Source organism: Schistocerca serialis, chromosome 1, assembly GCF_023864345.2.
Source record: "Schistocerca serialis cubense isolate TAMUIC-IGC-003099 chromosome 1, iqSchSeri2.2, whole genome shotgun sequence".
Classification (NCBI taxonomy): Eukaryota; Metazoa; Arthropoda; class Insecta; order Orthoptera; family Acrididae; genus Schistocerca; species Schistocerca serialis.
In genome coordinates, this window is record NC_064638.1 from 152,783,756 (window position 1) to 152,804,909 (window position 21,154).

General features: G+C 37.9%; 1 protein-coding gene across 1 annotated transcript in view; it reads left to right on the plus strand.

Annotated features, from left to right (window-relative positions):
* The first annotated feature begins 7,291 nt into the window (after window positions 1-7,291).
* The window catches only part of LOC126464525 (DNA polymerase beta-like), a 57,551-nt gene continuing 43,688 nt past the window's right edge, over window positions 7,292-21,154 (plus strand). Inside the window, exons 1-3 of the mRNA XM_050096240.1 lie at window positions 7,292-7,466; window positions 19,904-20,103; window positions 20,253-20,413. Coding sequence (XP_049952197.1) covers window positions 7,400-7,466; window positions 19,904-20,103; window positions 20,253-20,413 — 428 coding nt within the window. The 5' untranslated portion in view covers window positions 7,292-7,399. The remainder of the gene's footprint in view (window positions 7,467-19,903; window positions 20,104-20,252; window positions 20,414-21,154) is intronic.

The following is a 21,154-nucleotide window of genomic DNA, read 5'->3' on the forward strand; positions in this document are numbered from 1 at the left end:
TAGAAATGAAGTTTAAAAGCATCTAGGTTAAAACGTCTGTTTTGGCAATGACACAGCTTGCTCAACGCTCACCTCTTTAGTTACTTCATAAAAGATTTGAATTGATGTAGTTGAATGTCCTATGCTATCCCTCTTCTCTGGCGTCAGTTTATGTTCATCGTTTCCGAGAACAGCTATAGTGGAAATTATGGGCAATTTGTTTCCAAAAACAAATACTAGCATGTCAAAAAGCGAGTTCCATCACTTGGGGACTTCTTGTTTTAGTTTTAGTATCGGCAGATTCATTTGCACTTGCGTTTCCTGGAGTTTATTCATTGCAAGTGAACTTTTTTTGAAATACTGAACGAGACATGTAATCTTTTCGTCCACCCTCTCGAATGGTTTTATATCCAATTTAAAAATTAAATGTATACTGTGTGCGCGTAACAGGGGATGTGCGCCCATTTACAAATTTTGAGCACAGCAACCATGTTAGCTGCATTGTCGGTTACAACTGCCACTATTTTGTTGTTTATTCCCCAGTTGGTCGCCTCTCTTTGTAGAAAATTATCTATGTTTTCTGCAGTGTGCTGAAGTGAAAATTCCAGGCAACCCAAGACATTCAGATGAAGTTTCTTGCTATCATCCATACAGTGTGCAGTTTTCCAATAAAACTTTGATTGTTCAAGGAAGTCCATGCGTCAGTTGTCAGAGCGATTGCTGTTTTCAAATTCAGTTTTCCTCGTAAATTATCGTGCAGTTGATTGGGTAGTTGTGGCAGCAAGCTGGTGGAAAGGGTTTTCCTACTTGCAAGCTGGTAATTGGAGCAGAGCAGGGAAACAAACTTCCTAAATTCTTCCACAATGCTGAAGGGAAGGTATTTCTTAAAAATCATTTTAAGTAACTATAAGTTGATTTCTTTGCTTTTATAAATTGGGAGGGGCTTAATAATACTGACAAAATTTGTCGAAGATGACTGTCCTCCTCCTATTGAAACGGGTTGAAAGGTGGCAAATGCAGGCATCCTGCTGATCAGATTGTTCGACAATAGCGAATCAACATCGCTGACAGATTCACTCACAGAAGCCGAGGAGTTAGAGCATAGGGTGAATCGCTGGCGAGATGCAGTTGACATCATAGTGCTTGTTTCAGCACATGTTGACGATGGAGATCTAGATCGGAAATCCGTCCTCTCCAGTGGCACTGTGGAGTGTTTCTTTATAAGATGCGCTTTTAAATTACCCTAGGAACCTCCAGCAACATTTATGATGGCTTTGCAATATATGTATTCTCCTCTATCTACTTTTTTTATTGTAGTGATACTACAATACAGCAATTGACTTTTGTAATACTATTATAATTTCATTACTAACTCACCTTAAAAAGTTACCTTGAAAAGTCTGAAAGAGAATCTCTGTATTCATTGTACAAACCATTACAAATAAATATTGATATGTAAAACTACACATGATTAAAATAGCTGGAAATTGAATATCAGGGAATGGTGTTGATCGAGTCAATGATAAAAGATTCAAAGTATCATTATGGTTGCTTTTATGACAGTTTTAAAAGCTATGATTTCTTTTCTTGGCTACCACACTTCCCTCTCCTTTCCCCAACTGGGCTACATTCCATGTAGAAAGGACCTGTGAAATTTCAGCTCAGTGAGATCAGGGAAACGGAGGCCCCTGGACCATAAAAATTTGAAAACCCTGAAAAAATATTAAGTCCGCTCAAGTACTACTTATGCACAACTGCCTGATAAATTCATTGTTTGCCTAATGTAGACAGATTGTTTACCTAGAATTTCTTAACTGAATGCGTTTTCCTCATCGCAATAGCCGACCGATGTGGCCGAGCGGTTCTAGGCGCTTTAGTCTGGAACCGCGCGACCGCTACGGTCGCAGGTTCGAATCTTGCCTCGGGCATGGCTGTGTGTGATGTCCTTAGGTTAGTTAGGTTTAAGTAGTTCTAAGTTCTAGGGGACTGATGACCTCAGATGTTAAGTCCTATAGTGCTCAGAGCGATTTGAACCATTTTTTGAACCTCATCGCAATATTCGTGTGACGGGCCAGTAAATACGAGCATACAAAAATGTTACTCGGTGGCCACAAGCTCAGATAAAGACTAACAGATAGACCACCAGGCTCAGTGCGGACGGAAGTACGGATTTACGGAACCAAAACCTGTTTACGACCCAGCACAACCGCTCCAGAAAACAGTCGCCTTTCGGTTTCGAGGGAAGGTCGTAGAAAGTGCAAAATCTTTGTTTTCTGCTCGTTTACATAAAATAATTCACATTCGCAAGGGAATTGCTCACGTTAAATAAGTGGCCAGTAAAGAGCCGTCTATCAAACAAACATTAATAGTTTTCTTTTGCAATTTGCTGATGTCTGCATCACATTATCTATGCATTAAAGTGCCATACTAACTGTGTGGGAATTGAGGATTTATTTATATAAATCGTGACTTCCGACACAGGAGCTCAGAAACGGCATACTAAAATCAGAACCTTTGTACAGCAACAGTGGCGACTACATAAAGATGCTGGAATATAATCTTAACTTTATAAGTGAAAGAAAGAGGATGGGGGAAGGGTTTGTGAATGGAATTACTCATCAATTATTTGAGAAACAGATCTTCTAGACGAGCACGGGCAGTGAGCCAGCCATGTTAATGAGTGGAACGAATATGAAATTTTACAATTGCGTTTTACTGTACCTAAAATATAAACTTTACACAGCTGTACCTGAAAATAAAATGAAAGAGAAATCTGTTGCTTGTTCAATGTTAATAATTATGTTTAACGTAATATGGAAAAAGTTTCAAAGTCACTTTTATAAGTTTCTCTTTAATAAGTGGAATACCATGGCCTCTAGCGAAAACTTATCCCAATATGATATTTAACTACATTAAATTTCCTACAAAAAGAGGTCCTATTCGTTTTTTCTAGCATTAATAGTTTGCGTGTAGAGATCTGGAGAAGAGAACATGAAAATCTAATGTGACATGCATGGGCTATAGCTCAAGTAATCTTGTAAGCCTGTTTGTGGCTGTTTCCCAACTTAATATACCATAAGTGTCTTGCATAAAATTCTTTGTCTCGATTTCCTCTACACAACTATGCTACGTTGTAAACAATAATGGTCTCTGAATTCCTAGGTGAAGTAGACACTTTATGGAAGTATATTTGCCTCACACTCTTAGTAAAAAGTAGGTTCTTATGTTGCATTATTAAAGTTAATGGAGCAGTTAAGTTCACAGTAATAAAATTTTTGCTTTGAGAGCTCCTTCTGAGCAAATATTTTTGAGATAATAAGTAAATAAAGTTTTATGGCAATCTACATCTTTTCAAATAGGAGGCACTACCTTTTCCTACTGAGCCAAAATGATCCGCAAGTCACTTTTCTTTTTTTTTTTTTGCAAAGAAACCAAACTAGTAGGTAATGCAAATTGGAAACAACCAAACATAAAACAGATTAGAGCCTTTCTAAATGTAGTGTTTTATATATGAAACATACACGAAAATCGTTTTATATGAATTTTCTTACACTACAAATTTAGCTAATTATTGAGAGCTAGTTGTTAAATCAAGTCTATGAAACCATATATATATATATATATATATATATATATATATATAACAAAAAACTTGCCTTGTTATAAATATGTCTTCTGCTGTTGATCGAAATAATAAAGTGAGCTGATATGCTCTTTTATACCTGAAAAGATGTATCTATTACATGCAACTTAATTTTTATATAATTTACATAATTATAAAGTACTTTTTAATTACCAGTCGTCGACGCTGAATAGCCCGAATCAGAGTTCAAGAACGGTTTGAAACAGATGTAGAACGGACGAGCGCAGTGGACGAAACGAACAACTAGATACTGAACTAAGTAGGAGCAGTCGGCAGTGGAAATGCGACGAGTGGTCACGCGGAGAACGGCGAGTGCGACCGAGGGAGAACGAGACAGAGACGAGAATGGGACCGAGGCTCGAACGAGACCGGGCGATGTGCCATTGAGGGGACGAGACCGACCGTTTCTCGTTCCCAGGAACTGTAAGTAGACCACCGCGACCGAAGTGGACTATGAAAGACCGTTCCTTAGAATTCGTTCCTCAGGCCTTTCGTTCAGCTTGGTGAACCGTTCCTTTGGACCTGTTAGTACGTGAACTACCCATCTCTAATGCTGACCAGTACTTAGATCGAAATACTCTTTGAAACTGTTCATATGTTTGGCAAGATTCTGGCGTTTGCGTTGCCCAGAGGGCACCATCATCCTGAATATAGCCTGTTGTGCTTCAAGGAAGACAGAGGACACTAACAGTGTAATCCCTACTTTTCACAGTAAACAATTCGGCGATAGCCCATTGTAATTCATTTCATTACTGTACATCATGACAGGAGTATTGTAAGTATCAAATCTTCTATTAGCTGCTGGAGGGGTGCCATGAATTACTCTTCTAACTGCCGGCAGTTTCTGCTGTGTGTTTGTGATTTGCATTGTAACTTGCTCTCGCCAATCTGGCAATCTTTGATTCAAGTAGTTTTTATGTGTTCTAATTCTGACTTTATTGATTCACTAGTATTGTCCTGTGCAGACATTGCAGCTGTGACCAATTCATTTTTCATGTGTGCTAATCCTGAATCTAATTTGCTATTAATATCTTTGTCTTGTGTGGAGGTCATTACGAAAAGTCATCAACAATGTGCGTGCACTGATCATCAAATTCTTTCTGTACTTACAGCTCCCTGCTCTTCCACAAAAGAGTTAGCTTTATTTTATAACTCATGTATACCATCTGTTAATTGTTTTTGACCTTTGCCAAAGAATGTATGACATCTGGAGACGTTTTTAACTGTGCAACTTCACTTGGAAAAGGATTACACTGTAGTGACAAATTATAAAATTATTAGTCATTTTTATTAAATGATTGGATTGTTTTTCTAATTGTGCTGATAGGTTGTTAAAGTTCGTTTGTTGTTCAATTTTGAGGCTTTCTATACTTTCTTCCACTGTCTGCAAACTTTTCAACAGATGCATAATTGGATCAACTGGCTGATTAATTATTTGGACGCTAAATTCACATGAAATATCGTCCACTGGAGCATTTACGTCATATAAAACATCATTGGGCTGAACAGTTACATTACATAAAATGTTTTGTATGTGAATTTCACCCTCACATAAATGAACAATTACAGCATCTGTCTCGCTTTCAGAGTAAAATTCTATATTATGTTATGAAATGTGTGAATTTTAAATTTCTGAATAAGGTAATTCACTTTATTCGATGTCAATTTCCACATCATGATTTCCTCCCATAGCCATTTCAATAGTCTTCGCTATTTCTACCATTACACAAAATTTAAGCAAAAAATCATTAAAGAATTGTAAGTAACTTATGATCCAAAAAGTCTCTACATAGTAATAGTGCTTAATATTTACAATTAAATAATCAATAATTAAGGATTGTGCATATAACAATGTGATGTGGCTTCCACCATTACATTTTTATATCTTCTTCCTCTTCCTCTTCTCTGTAGGACCCCAGGTAGCCCCTTCATGGACTGCATTTTCCTCTTCTTCTCCCAGAACCTCTTCATTCTTTCTCTTCTTCTCTCCCATTCTTCTTCTGAGATCTTCAGTTTCCATTTCTCCTGTTGGCTCCGCTGGTGACACTCTAATCTTTTCCTGTATTCCTCTCTGTCATTCCAACCAGTCCTTCCAAAGTTCAACAACCCACTTGGTTCCTGTCTTTCCCCTTGTCCTCCCTGTTGTTTCCCACACTCTCTTCGTCGTTCTGTCCATACTCATTCTAACTACATGTCCAGCAAACCTTGACCTTTTGAGTCTGATTTCCCCGGGTATTGTTCTCATGTTCTGGTACAATTCTTCCCTAGATCTTCGCATCCACCTCTCTCCACCTCTTTAGGGACCTAGTATTTTTCTCACTTCTTTCTCTGGTTGTTCCTCCCCATTTCTTCCTAGTGTCATCGTCTCAGCAGCATATAATACTGCATTCCTCACCGTTGCCTTGTAGTGGCTTATGTTTGCCTCTATAGATATATTCTTTTTTTTATATCCTACTAGAACAGCCATCTTGTGGTCAAAAATTACTGTAGAATTAGAATTAGAAGTCGGGCTATTTGAAATTAGATAAAAATTTTCTTTTTAATGGACGAAGATCTTAAAGTTGAATGCTGTACACACATGATAAATAAGGAAAAATGCTGTTGTTATTATCTTGCATAAGAATATGATGTAGATTCCTGTTAATAATTCGCTTCTTTCCCTTTTTTGTAATTGAGTTTCCTCTATTGATATTTTATTCCAGTTCATTTTTCGTTAACATTTATTCTGTACTGTCTTGTCTAAATGAATGCGACGATCATAGAACATTAAAACGAGACCATGTAAAATATATAAATGTTGTGTTGCAATTTCGCCATTAAAATTCTGTTTCTTGAATATAAAAGGTTAATGTTTAATTATTTGATAACTAACAAGAAGAGAAAGTTGAGTTATCTTAATGACGTGACCTAGGAAAATCGTTGTAACCTATGGTAGCTGACTCGCTGTAAACAGGTTGATGCCTGACAGTGAATCGATATTTCAGTGCATTTATAGGCTTTATAATGGAGTGGTTCCTTATAAATCGTGGGACTTCGCGTAATAAATTTAAGATGAATGCAAGTTCTATTATTGACCATGCGATATTCATTCAACGCTACTGTAATGGCAGCTGGTCAAGGTCATCACCGTTTTAGCACCTTACAGTTTAAATCATCACTCACCATGACAACAGCTGTAAAAACAGGACAAGAAGTCATAATAATATTAAATAAAACATCATTTTTTTTAAAGACTATAGTATTAATTTACGAAACAGAAAATAAACATCTTAGAACAGTCGTAGAGCCAGGAAGCGCGCGAAAAAAGGGTGAATTATAGGATGCTAAACTTTTTCTATCACTTTTTTTCTTGGCGAAATCCAAACGATTATTCTGAGTTTAAACGTCCCACCATAGAGTAAATATTCACTCTTACAAGCGTTCATAATAATATCTGTGCATTGTGGGGCTATATTGTTCGATACCTTAATGAATCCTTGTGTATTTTCTGTAAATATGTACATGTGAGATGGCTGTATGTTGAAAATGACAAAAATCAATATCAAACCAATAATCATAATAAAGTTCGAGTTTTGGAAACACGACCTTTTACTCACAAACGATTCGTGATATCGATACCAAGCAATTGTCATATGTTTGTTTGAAATATCGATTCGTTACTTGTGTCGATTTCTATGTTATTGTTTGGTATTTTGAAAAGTTCGAAGTGAATTACATGAGACGGATACTTATTACGTTGAATTAAATATTGTATTATTTTTAGTCTGCAGTTCAAATATGAGTAAAAGAAAGGCCCAATCTAGTGAAAACAACCCTAATCATGATATTTGCGAATTATTACTGGGTGAGCTCAATGATGGAATTGTCATCGATTTGTTGTGTTTGTTTTTATCAATTTGTGCCGTAAAGAAATCAGCATTGGAGAACACACAAGCAAAAAGCTGCCCCCATTGTGTGTAGTTTACTTAGTTCTGGCATGCAACGTAGCGCTGCATTTCGATTCCATATAGGGCTTATATTTTATCTCCCACTCCGCCTCCCTATTACGCCTATCCTATACTACTACGTTATATGTTCTTATTTTCAGAAAATATACTTTTCTTCAATAGCGAGGTTTACCTCTTTAGTCTGCAGTGTAGTTGAAGATAAATTTCGTTGTTCGTTCAACATTATGTCTTTATTAGCCAAACCAATTTCCAAATGTTGGGTTATCCGAGATTGTACGAAAACAAGGAAGCAGCAGCAGAAATATTATTTATACTCGAAAACATCAAGTTCAGTACACAAAATAAAACAAAATGGCTGACATATCAGTCTGAAGAACTAATGTATTTCTAATTGTAGTATAAACCAATAGACAATACTATTTTCTCATATCAGTCTGAAATTTAGAGATGTATTTTTAACTTCTCAATTGCTTCAAATAATTCATTGGAAAATAATGTTCTTTGTTCAAAAGAAGTGATTAGTAAGAAAATTGTGTGTTACAATAGATTTTCCTTCTTGCCCAGGTTTCAGAATGTAATTGTGTAATGTGGTGGTCAGATTTTCAACAAACTCTTGTCTAGCAAAAGGCAAGAAATTGGGAATTCTTTTCAATTAAAAACATATCTCATTAGCTGCTCTACAATTTATGTGAATGTGTAGATTCAAGGTTTGAATAATTTCTATTAAACACATGGCAAGTAACAGTGTTTGTCATATCTACAGAATTGTCTAACTAGCGATACAGGTCGTGAATTAATGGGGGTTATTTTTTGTGATCTGACGTACTTGTTTAACATATATAATGCCTTGATATTCACTTCTATGTCACTTATTGTCTCTGGCAATTACTAGTAAAAAATGCCAAATTGCACTGTGGTTTTGGAGTCCATGTTAGACTGTAGGTCTTCCTGTAACTGATTTAGTAGGTCAGTTCAAAACGTTAAAGAAAGGGAAGGACGTATGGCTTGTGGTGGGACCATACCAAGTAGGCCTGCAGCACTATTAGTTTTCAAACCAAAATTGCTTTATAATTTCAGAAAATTTGAAATTGACTAAAATGTTCAGGACATCATAATTCCATATTGATGATCTGTATCATCATCCAGTTTCTCATTTCTTCTATGTTTATTTCTGCAAAATGGAATATGCCTTAATGCATCATTTTTTTTAAACTTAGTGTATAAAAACATTGGGCTAAGTATTTGGCAGTCCATAATCACTCGTCTAACAGAACCTTATTTACTGAACTTTTGCTTTCTATTTTGACAAGGTTTCATTAATTTGCATAAACATCTCACAATACTCTAGGAAATTTGTTCATGATGTTTGTTCAGTGTCACATCCTCTTAATTATAACATTATACTGTATCTAGGTTTTGTTATTTTATCATGCAAGCTTAGCCATACCTTATTGTTTGTCATTTTTAAGAATAAAATTTCTAAACCACATTTTAGCTATTATTGTGTGAGACAGTTTTGCTGTAAATCAGTTGCATTATGTCTATTAAGAAAAAAAAAAGTTGTACCTTCTCAGAACAAACGATTTCTGACGTCGAGAAATGATATGATAAATCAAGAACAATAACCTGCACATCTTTGAAGTACTCCATCACTAACTTTCCTGCACGTTGAAAAGTGTACTCTATTTTTTGAAAAGAAGCGTAGATTTCATTAGGTTATTGAGAACTGCCATGTGAAGAATGTGATGCATATTAAGTGTACATGTGGTAGAGGGTTTCATTTTGTGTTAACCCATACATTTAAGCAGTCATTGAGCTTAGTGAGACAACACCAATAATTAATCATTCTTAATTATTTGCATGTTTTGGAGCATGTTTACAGTTTTTTACTTTTATGTACTGTGTGTCAGTTGATTTACAAAGATCTCGGTGAGTATATAGCTATATTCTGATTATTTGCAAGAGTGACTTGTATCTATAATCATATCAAACTTAATGTTGGTCATGAAAGGCACAATGAAAATACACTTACGCATTAGCTTTCGGCCACATCTTTAGTCAGAAAGAAACTTTTCTGACGAAGACTGTGGGCGAAAGCTAATTTTAGCTCTGAACAGGAACATGTAGAAGAACTGACAGACGTGCCCAGTAGAACTGTTTGTGTTGGGAGGGACTCTCCATAGGATACAGTCACTGTAAAGGAAATCGTAAAAAAACAGTAACTGCTGCATAGCAGGTGTAAAACAAAGCAGAAGGCTATAGATAGAGATGTTGAATTAAACTAGTTTGGCTGTCAAGAGTGCAATCCATGAAACCTTCAGTGACTACCATACCAGAATAGTGTCAAAAGATCTTTCACAAAATCCAAAGAAACTCTGGTTGTATGCAGTGGCTGTTACTGGTACCGAAGTTGGTGTCCAGTCAGTTGTGGACAAAATAGGAACTGAAACTGAGAGTAGGAAAGCAAAATGAGAAGTACTTAATTCCACTTTCAAATGTTGGCATGATTATTACCTCTGTTTAATTCTCGCACCACTGAAAGGATTAGTGAAATAGATATTAGTGTCAGTGACATTGAAACAGCTGAAAGCCTTAAAATTGAACAAAGCTCCAGGGCCTGGTGGAATCCCTATCAGATTCTGTACTGAAATGTGGCTGAGTTGGTCCCACTTTTAAGGAAAATCTACTGTAGATCCCTGGAACAAAAAACTGTACCTATTAGTTGGAAGAAAGCACAAGCCACACCAGTCTACAAGTATGATAACAGAAGTGATCCACAACACTACCGTATAGACCCTTAACATGCATTTATTGTTGAATCTTAGAACATATTCTGAGTTCAAAAGTAATAATTTACCTTGAACAGAATGACCTCCATGCCAACCATCCAGGATTATGAAAACGTAGATAATGTGAAATCCAAATCTCACTTTTCTCATGTGGCATACTGAAAACCACAGATCAAGACAGTGAGGTAGAATTCCGAAAAACATTTGATTCAGTACCACACCTGTGGTTGTAATCAAAAGTAAAATTGTATGGAGTATCAACTGAAATTTGTGGAAGGATTAAGATCGTTTGGTAGGGAGAACACAGCAAGTTATCCTGAATTGAGAGTCTTCAATAGACATAGGATTTAGATTTTCCTGACCTTGCAGATGATATTAATAATAACTTCTGACTTTTTGCAGACAATACAATTATGTGCAGTGAAGTAATGCCTGAAACAAGCTGTGCAAATATTCAGTTAGATCTTGATAAGATTTCAAAGTGGTGCAAAGGTTGGCAACTAGTTTTAAATGAGGGCAGCACAAATTATCACAGGTTTGTTCATTCCAAGCAAGTGCATCATGAAGATGCTGAAATAACTGAACTGGCATGTGCATGAAGATAGACACAAACTATCTTTCTAGAGCCAACTTTAAGTGAGGAATTTAGGAATATATTACAGCCTTCTACGTATTGCTCCCAAAGGGATCAGGAAGATGTGATTAGACTACTTACAGCATGCACAAAGGCATTTAAGCAATCATTTTTTCATGACCTAAATGTGACTGGAATAGAAGAAAGCTCTAATAACTGGTACAATGGGAGGTGCCCTCTGCTGTGCACTTCACAGTGGTTTGCAGAGTGTTGATGTAGATATTAACTGAAAACTGCCCTATGACATAGAAACAGTCATGAATTAGAAGTCATAATTTTATAATTGTTCATAATAGTCATTTAGAAACTTTAATTTCAATTTAAGTTCATATACTTTTCAGTCTTCCTAATTTGCCCCTCAAGTGGTAGTTGGGTGAGGAAGTTCAGTTGTCCAACCCATGTTCCCACCATGCGTGATAGTCAATGAAAAGCATATCCCTCAACTTGTGTCTTGAAACGGATGCCGTTGTCACAGTGACATTTCAGCTGTGGCTACAGCCCAGCCATCTTAACGAAGCGATGACCCCAACTACACTTCATTTACACAGCTTACTCATTTAGGCCTACATTCACCCATGTCCTGATATTTTGGCACTGTATTACTGAGTTTCCATGACTGACAGGCAGTCACTGAAGCATATGTACTATTTACCCAAAGGTTTTCAGTTTATATCGACTGAGGGCTAACCTAGAGAAATTGTGGTAGAAATGCTTTCTTTGTGTAACCCTTTGGCTATCACTTTCATTGCTTCCATTTCAGTGTTCTGAAATTGTAACCTATTGTTAGTGACAAACATGAAAAGAAATAAATGTTTCATTCATAGTTGTTAATGTGCTTAAGTAGTAGTTACTGGAGGCCAGGGGATATACAACACACATTATCTGCATTACACCTTTTCATGTGCACAGTAAGTGCCCCAAGTGTTTGTAAAGCACCAAGAATCCACACATTCTCTTCTGATCACTCCAATTAATTATTTTCGTAGTCAACTTGTTTCAGTTAAAATTACTTATTCTAAAGCGGTACCTTGAATAGCATTCATACATCCCTTTTTTATACCAGTGCAACATGTATGTCTTTATTTTAAATGCCGGTATGTCTTGCATATTCACTGTACAACATAGCATAGAGTTAACTACTACTTTAATTATGTTGATCTAAGATTGTGCTTTACGGATTTGACTTAGCTTCAGTGTTGTTCATAAGATTTTGATAACTTTGTATGAGGTGATACAAATTGTAACAGCATGTAAGACAGGTGAAAACTGTGTGCTAGACTAGGACATGAATGATACAATACCTTTTTGAGCTGTGCTCTTCCAGTTGGACCATATGACCATTCATCTAAGGGCAGCTCACGTGTTTGTATGTCTTTACTTCTGTTGTAAACTTTAGAGACTTCCTCTCCATAATTATGTAGCACTAGCACCTTTGAGAAAAGAATATGGCGATCTAATGGATTTTTGTAACCCATAGCTTGTGATGATGTCATTCTCTCTGTCAGATTTGCGCTGTAGTGACAACACTAAGGCTGTGCTAAAGTCAATCTCTGGTATATTCTTTACCATTAAGGTTCATGGGTTTTGCTGGATAGCCTCTGAAGGGTTCTGACATGGCACTGTTTGTAGTGGTTTACTCAAATAAATTAGACATCCGGGTTAAGGTTCACATCTAGCACATAATAATCACTTGTCGCAAATGATCATCACAGTGTATTCTCTGCTGAACTGCTTAACTTGTGGTACTATCACTCCTGGAAGAAAGTGTATTGTGGAGACTTGGCTTAGCCACAGCCTGGGGGTTTGTTTCCAGAATGAATTTTTCACTCTGCATGGAGTATGTGCTGGTATGAGCCTTAATATCAGTTAAGGTACTGGCAGAAGTGAAGCCGTGAGGGAGTGTCGTGAGTCATGCTTGGGTAACTCAGTCAGTGAAGCACTCAGCTGTGAAGGACAAATATCCCCAGTTTGAGTCCGGTTCTTTTCACAGTTTTAATCTGCCAGGAAGTCTTATATCAGTGCAAAATCTAGTGCAGAGTAAAGAATTCACCCAGGAAACAATCCTGCAGGCTGTGTTTAAGTCATGTTTAAGATGTGTCCTCCTTCCAGAATTGCTAGTAAGTCAGGAAGGTGGGGGATGAGGTCCTGACAGAAGTGAAGCTGTAATACCAAGTTGTGAGTCCTGTTTCGGTAGCTCAGTCAGTAGAGCACTTGCCTACAAAAGGCAAAGGTTCCAGGTTCGAGTCCGGTCTGGCACACAGTTTTAATCTGCCAGGTAGTTTCATATCAGCACACACTACTGAAAAATGAAAATTCATTCTGAAGGAAGTAAGGAGGTAAACTGATTTGCATTCACAATACAAAATATAATGAAGTCACAAGGCCTGGGTGCCTTGGCTGTATGTGGAGACTTTAGTTTTCTACATATAATAGTTACGTCTTCTGCTTCATGTATCAACAAAATTTGTGAACTGGTTTGGTGTGGTCTTCAGTTACTTGTAACTTTTGTTTTGGCACCAGTGGGGCGTGTAACTGATGAAAATGAGAGTACCAACCAACTAAACTAATCCAATTGTGACTCATATTCTTTGACATTCTTTGATAATTCTATATTTAGAATTTTTAGTTGAGATGTAGAAAATTCTTGTATTTTGTTGCCGGGTCTGCCTGATTATCCATGTGGTAATTTTGTTAACATTTGTTCTTCATAACTTGTATATATGTATGTATGTCTTTATTAATGCATTAACTTACTCACCACCACTTCCAAACAATAATCAAAGGATAAATACATAGATTTCATTCAGTAGACGGAGTTGCTTCCCTTGAACACTTTGTGATGAATTTAACACATACTGGGTTGTAAATTGAATTTTAATACCTAGTTTCTGTGGTGTGGTGCTCTTCTGCTTGGACCACAGATTGACCGCAGATCGACTCAAAGCTTCAGCTAACTGGTAGTTCCATTCCACACCAATAATGTTCACTGCAGCATGTCACATAAAGAGTTAAGCCAGTGGTTGGCACACTGGACTCGCATTCGGAAGGATGACGGTTCAATCCCGCGTCCGGCCATCCTGATTTAGGTTTTCCGTGATTTTCCTAAATCTCTTCAGGCAAATGCCGGGATGGTTCCTTTGAAAAGGGCACGGCCGACTTCCTTCCCTAATCCGATGAGACCGATGACCTCGCAGTTTGGTCTCCTCCCCCAACACAACCCCCCAAAGAGTTAAGCCAGCTAATTGTGTTATGCTAATTAGGCATGAAAAATTATCGGAAAATAACATTTTAATTTTTTAAAATAGTAATAACATTATTTCCCCCCTCCATGAACCACGGAACTTGCCGTTGGTGGGGAGGCTTGCGTACCTCATTGATACAGATGACCGTACTGTAGGTGCAACCACAGCGGAGGTGTATCTGTTGAGAGGCCAGACAAACGTGTGGTTCCTAAAGAGGGGCAGCAGCCTTTTCAGCAGTTGCAGGGGCAACAGTCTGGATGATTGACTGATCTAGCCTTGTAACACTAACCAAAACAGCCTTGCTGTGCTGGTACTGCGAACGGCTGAAAGCAAGGGGAAACTACAGCCGTAATTTTTCCCGAGGGCATGCAGCTTACTGTATGGTTAAAAGATGATTGCGTCCTCTTGGGTAAAATATTCCGGAGGTAAAATAGTCCCCCATTCGGACCTCTGGGCGGGGACTACTCAAGAGGACGTCTTTATCAGGAGAAAGAAAACTGACATTCTACGGATCGGAGTGTGGAATGTCAGATCCCTTAATCAGACTGGTAGGTTAGAAAATTTAAAAAGGGAAATGGATAGGTTATGAATACACTAAGCAGATTCAGGAGGATGTATGTTGGAGTAAGTACTGGGAGATGATGAACCTTGCACAGGATAGAGTAGCATGGAGAGCTGCATCAAACCAGTCTCAGGACTGAAGACCACAACAACAACAATAACATTATTGAATATGACAGTAAAATATAGCTTCTGGTTTTGACAGAATAGGTTTTTCTTGGTAATATGTAACTTTTTTATTTCTTTGCATTGAAGAGAAAGATCATACCACAGTGACTAGAAAAAAACTTAATAATATGGTAATGGAAAGTTATGGTGGACTGTAGATAATTAAGGAGTAAAGGTAACAAACTCACTGAATAGTGGAGGCACTGAGTTGGTAATAGCCACATAAACAATACTGAAAACTACTGAATAGTGGAGCCACTAAGTCAATACACACACACACACACACACACACACACACACACACACACACACACACACACACAATATATATAAAAACAAAGATGAGGTGACTTACCGAACGAAAGCGCTGGCAGGTCGATAGACACACAAACATACACGCAAAATTCAAGCTTTCGCAACAAACTGTTGCCTCATCAGGAAAGAGGGAAGGAGAGGGGAAGACGAAAGGAAGTGGGTTTTAAGGGAGAGGGTAAGGAGTCATTCCAATCCCGGGAGCGGAAAGACTTACCTTAGGGGGAAAAAAGGACAGGTATACACCTGCACACACGCACATATCCATCCACACATACAGACACAAGCAGACATATTTGGTCTCTCCTTCCCTCTTTCCTGATGAGGCAACAGTTTGTTGCGAAAGCTTGAATTTTGTGTGTATGTTTGTGTTTGTTTGTGTGTCTATCGACCTGCCAGCGCTTTCGTTCGGTAAGTCACCTCATCTTTGTTTTTATATATAATTTTTTTCCCACGTGGAATGTTTCCTTCTATTTTTTATATACATATATATATCAGGAAATATATAATTTTTCCCACGTGGAATGTTTCCTTCTATTATATATATATATATATATATATATATTATATATAAAAACAAAGATGAGGTGACTTACCGAACAAAAGCGCTGGCAGGTCGATAGACACACAAACAAACACAAACATACACACAAAATTCAAGCTTTCGCAACAAACTGTTGCCTCATCAGGAAAGAGGGAAGGAGAGGGGAAGACGAAAGGAAGTGGGTTTTAAAGGAGAGGGTAAGGAGTCATTCCAATCCCGGGAGCGGAAAGACTTACCTTAGGGGGAAAAAAGGACAGGTATACACTCGCACACACGCACATATCCATCCACACATACAGACACAAGCAGACATATTTAAAGACAAAGAGTTTGGGCAGAGATGTCAGTCGAGGCAGAAGTGTAGAGGCAAAGAAGTTGTTGAAAGACAGGTGAGGTATGAGTGGCGGCAACTTGAAATTAGCGGAGATTGAGGCCTGGCGGATGACGAGAAGAGAGGATATACTGAAGGGCAAGTTCCCATCTCCGGAGTTCGGATAGGTTGGTGTTGGTGGGAAGTATCCAGATAACCCGGACGGTGTAACACTGTGCCAAGATGTGCTGGCCGTGCACCAAGGCATGTTTAGCCACAGGGTGATCCTCATTACCAACAAACACTGTCTGCCTGTGTCCATTCATGCGAATGGACAGTTTGTTGCTGGTCATTCCCACATAGAATGCGTCACAGTGTAGGCAGGTCAGTTGGTAAATCACGTGGGTGCTTTCACACGTGGCTCTGCCTTTGATCGTGTACACCTTCCGGGTTACAGGACTGGAGTAGGTGGTGGTGGGAGGGTGCATGGGACAGGTTTTGCATCGGGGGCGGTTACAAGGGTAGGAGCCAGAGGGTAGGGAAGGTGGTTTGGGGATTTCATAGGGATGAACTAACAGGTTACGAAGGTTAGGTGGACGGCGGAAAGACACTCTTGGTGGAGTGGGGAGGATTTCATGAAGGATGGATCTCATTTCAGGGCAGGATTTGAGGAAGTCCTTTTTTCCCCCTAAGGTAAGTCTTTCCGCTCCCGGGATTGGAATGACTCCTTACCCTCTCCTTTAAAACCCACTTCCTTTCGTCTTCCCCTCTCCTTCCCTCTTTCCTGATGAGGCAACAGTTTGTTGCGAAAGCTTGAATTTTGTGTGTATGTTTGTGTTTGTTTGTGTGTCTATCGACCTGCCAGCGCTTTTGTTCGGTAAGTCACCTCATCTTTGTTTTTATATATAATTTTTCCCACGTGGAATGTTTCCTTCCATTATATATATATATATATATATATATATATATATATATATATATATATATATATATATTGTTTATGTGTCTGTCAGCAAGTCAACACCTATACCATTCAGTGAGTTGTTACCGTTATTCATAAATTATGTACAAAAATGTTATTAAATTGCTTAAACCATTGTTAGTCATTATTTATATACTATGGCAATGTCTTTAAAATAAAGCAGTCTTTAGCTTTTAAGAAAAAAAGTGGGAGGTTCATTCGCACATTGTGTGCAGCTCTTGGCTGTTAGCTTCTCATAATCAATAACACAAGGAACAAGCTGGGATTACAAATAATTAGAGCGAAATAGACAAAAGTATAGAACGAAACAGTGTGTATGAATTGCCTGTTTCTAGTTTACATAGCTTTTGAGAAAGCATTCGTCTCATATTGATCAAAATTGCTATGTAGAGCCCCTGAAAAGTAAGGTATTGGTTCATTCTGCATCACTGTACCAAAAAGTAAATATGTTCAGTGCTACACCTTCATCAGGATAGTAGGAAATTCAAAATTGTAATAGGAATCAAACAACATGAGTTCAGATCACCAAAACTCTTCTCAGTAGTCACTGGGAAAGGATTCAGATTCCTAATCTATTGAAAATGAAGACAAAATACATATAATTGGAAGATATGGAAACCCCATTTGTTTTAGCTGATGGCACTGAACTCTATCCTGCCATGCAGATACACTTCAAAACCAGGTGCATGAACTTAATGCAAGAAGTTTGAAAGTGAGCTTCAAAATCAAATTTAGTAAGACTAAAATAAGAATGTAGACACTGAAAAATTAATTTTATAAATCTACAGTAAACTCACAGAACCAGTTGATGGGTTTTTATACTCAGGACAGTTGAAGACAATGGGATTATTATCAGATGAGATAAAAAGGAGAATCAATGTGTAGTGGTTGCCCACTGTAGTAGACAGTTGTTAATGTAGCTTCTTTGACATTTTTAGTTAGTCCTGAGGCTGCAAATGCACCCAGGGCACAAAACCAGCAGGGAGTATCCACTGGAGTGGACTGCATGCATTTTGAGCCTCAGGACTAATTAACAGCACCAAAGAAGCAACATTAACAGTTGCCCACTGCAGTGGAAGATTGCACCACAGGCTTAGAAAGGGCTCAGAGTGCTTATGAATATAGTACTGAATACAGCATATACTTTTTAAATAAAATGAAAAGGATTTCTCTATAGCTTCTGTTGAGTGATATGCCATTTTCTTGTCTTTCACTTGAATTTCCATAAAAAGGTGGGGAGAGGGAAGGAGAGGGTGAAAAAGTAAGATAGAGCTACAGTTAATTCAAATTTTTGTTCAGCAGGATTACAATAGGCATATAAAAGGAGATTGGTCGTATAATCATTCATTCATCCATCCATCCATCCATCCCCACATCTTGTTATGTCAATCCCATCACAAGGAGAACCTCAGGGATGTGGGCTGAGTCAAGTTATACATTAAGAGGGGGAAGAAACATTGTTGGCTACTTGTGTAATATATACTAACAAAAATAATGACTAGCACTAATCTACTCAAACTGATAATTGGGGCGTCTAGATGACAAGATATATTTATGTTAGGAGAAAAACAGTTCCTGTGAAAGAATCTGCTGCTCCTCCTCATGGTCTACTCAGCTTCTGTTTTTATCCAGTATTTCAGACAAAGAATTTATGTAGCTTTGCACAGAGCACTAATACAAATATGAAAGGTTTTCAAAATTTACATTCTTGATTCCAGTCATTCTGATAAATTGTATAAGGAGTGGCTAATGAGGAATTCTTTTAATTTGTTTTTAAATATTTGCGAATGTGCAATTTCCTGTCTGATGTTCACTGACAATCTGTTTAGCACTTTTGCACCAGAATATAAAACTCCATTCCATATCCTGATTCATAGTCTGTTTGGAGTTGACGACTGTGCTGGTATGGGTACACAGATTCTCATCAAATTACTTAAATTAATCACTGTTAGAGGTGGCCAGTACGTGCATGGATGATGGTCCAGGTAAAATTTTGTGCTGTTGATAATTTTCCCCTTGACTTTATGGCTGGTGCCGTAAAATCACTGATCACCAGTCTTTGTGCCTATGTCCTCGATAAAATTCCAAACTGTTCTGCAGTGTCTCATCTAGTGAGGGCATGTGCCATTGTTGATGCTGATCCACCCATCGAATGGGGATGTTAAGCACGGTGGCCCCATTGATGCTCTTCAAAAGGAATAGGCTATGTGCCAGCACTGGGTTTTACCCTCTCTCTCCTCATTATCTCCAACACAAATACGAAATGACACTTTGCACACATACACACCCATTACATTCATCTTCATTTAACAAATACACTTTCCCACACACCTCTCATACTTCATGTAGGAAAGGGCATGCAGGCGTGAAGATTAGGGAAAATCTTTCCAATTAGGTGGCTGAACCTGCCCTTTGGGGTTTCCCAACCATTCATGCTATACGACTTTCCTTTTAGTCTACTTGGAAATTATACCTTCTAATATTGTGAGTATGAATTGCTGAATCCATCCTAAATTTATTCTTGTTCTTAATCACAAGTAGCATTAGTGTATGTATTGGAATGTAAGTGTAAAAAGCTCTAGGTCACTGAAGAGGCTTCTGCAAGATGTTTGTTTATTAACTTTAAGTAATATTCTTACTAGATGCTTCTGTAGAATAACCACTGTTTTCACCTTAGCTGCAAGTCCCCAGAAGATTCTGCCAATAAAACATAATGAAATACAACCTTACTTCTTTTTTTCTGCTTGATTACTTCTGAATAGTTGACATGACACATCTCTCATTTTGATTAGAGTTGGCTGATTATGAGCGAAATGTTAGTCGCAATATCCACAAGTATAATGCATACCGTAAAGCGGCGTCAACTCTTGCGGCACACCCTACACGTGTCACATCTGGTGCAGAAGCTCGAAAGCTGCCGGGAGTGGGAGAAAGAATTGCCAAAAAGATAGATGAGTTCCTGGAGACAGGGAAGCTGCGGAAAGTGGAAAATGTAAGTGTTTTTGAAAGCTCCATGTTGAACGTAAGTCTTTTTAGTGGACTTGTCGAAAATATAATTTTTCAATTGGAGTAAAGCACAATTGTTTCAATGGGCACTTGTGTCTTGATGAATTTCATCTTTTTCCTTAATCTTTGTTTCAGATTAGAAATGATGATTCTTCAAAAGCAATACATGAGTTAACAAGAGTTTCAGGTATAGGACCAGCAAAAGCAAAAGAACTTGTTGATTCTGGTATTAAAAGCATTGAAGATTTGAAGAAAAACAAAGAGAAGCTTAATCATCACCAGCTTATTGGACTGAGGTGAGCTTAGTAGGGTTGTTTATTAGTGCTTCTGTTGGAATAATGCTAAATTAGTCTGGTATCATAATTGTCACTTACTCTGTTGTTGTAACTGCTAAATTTTCCTTGTACAGTTAAACTGCAGGTTTTGTCTTAATTTATGTGAGACTGACACATACTAGAACTTCCTATTATATTGTATGGAAGACAGGGTAAAACTGTTCTCAACCCAGACATTGTTTTGAATGTTTCAGCACGTTACTGTTGGAAGTGGTATGCTCTTGTCTTCCTCCAACATTTGAACTAATTCGCTCAGTCAGCTATTGGGAGCCTTACAGTTAAATGTGGATTTTGAACAGCAGTATAACTTGCCATTTTTCATGTTAACAAAACATTGTCAGTAGTAATGATAAGTGACCACAAAAAAAGGAGTGACTGAGGACTGAACCTTGGAACTTTGGATTTGCAATTGCAATTTGTTTACCCATGGTAGCCACTGAGACGTCTCTCTGTAATTTAACAAGAAGGCCACAAGGGATAGAAATAGTTTCCAGTAATATGCTGCCGAGATGACAGCACCAGGTTGTTGGTAATGATTTGTTGTAGTTCTCTTTTCTGCACCGAAGTTGGTACAGAGACATTTGAGATTCCATATTTATCCAGAAAAAGTCCTCGCATTAGTCCACAAGTTTATGATTCTCCAGGAACTTTCTATCTGATGTCTATGATTTTAATGAACTGCATTCTGAAATAGCTAAGTCG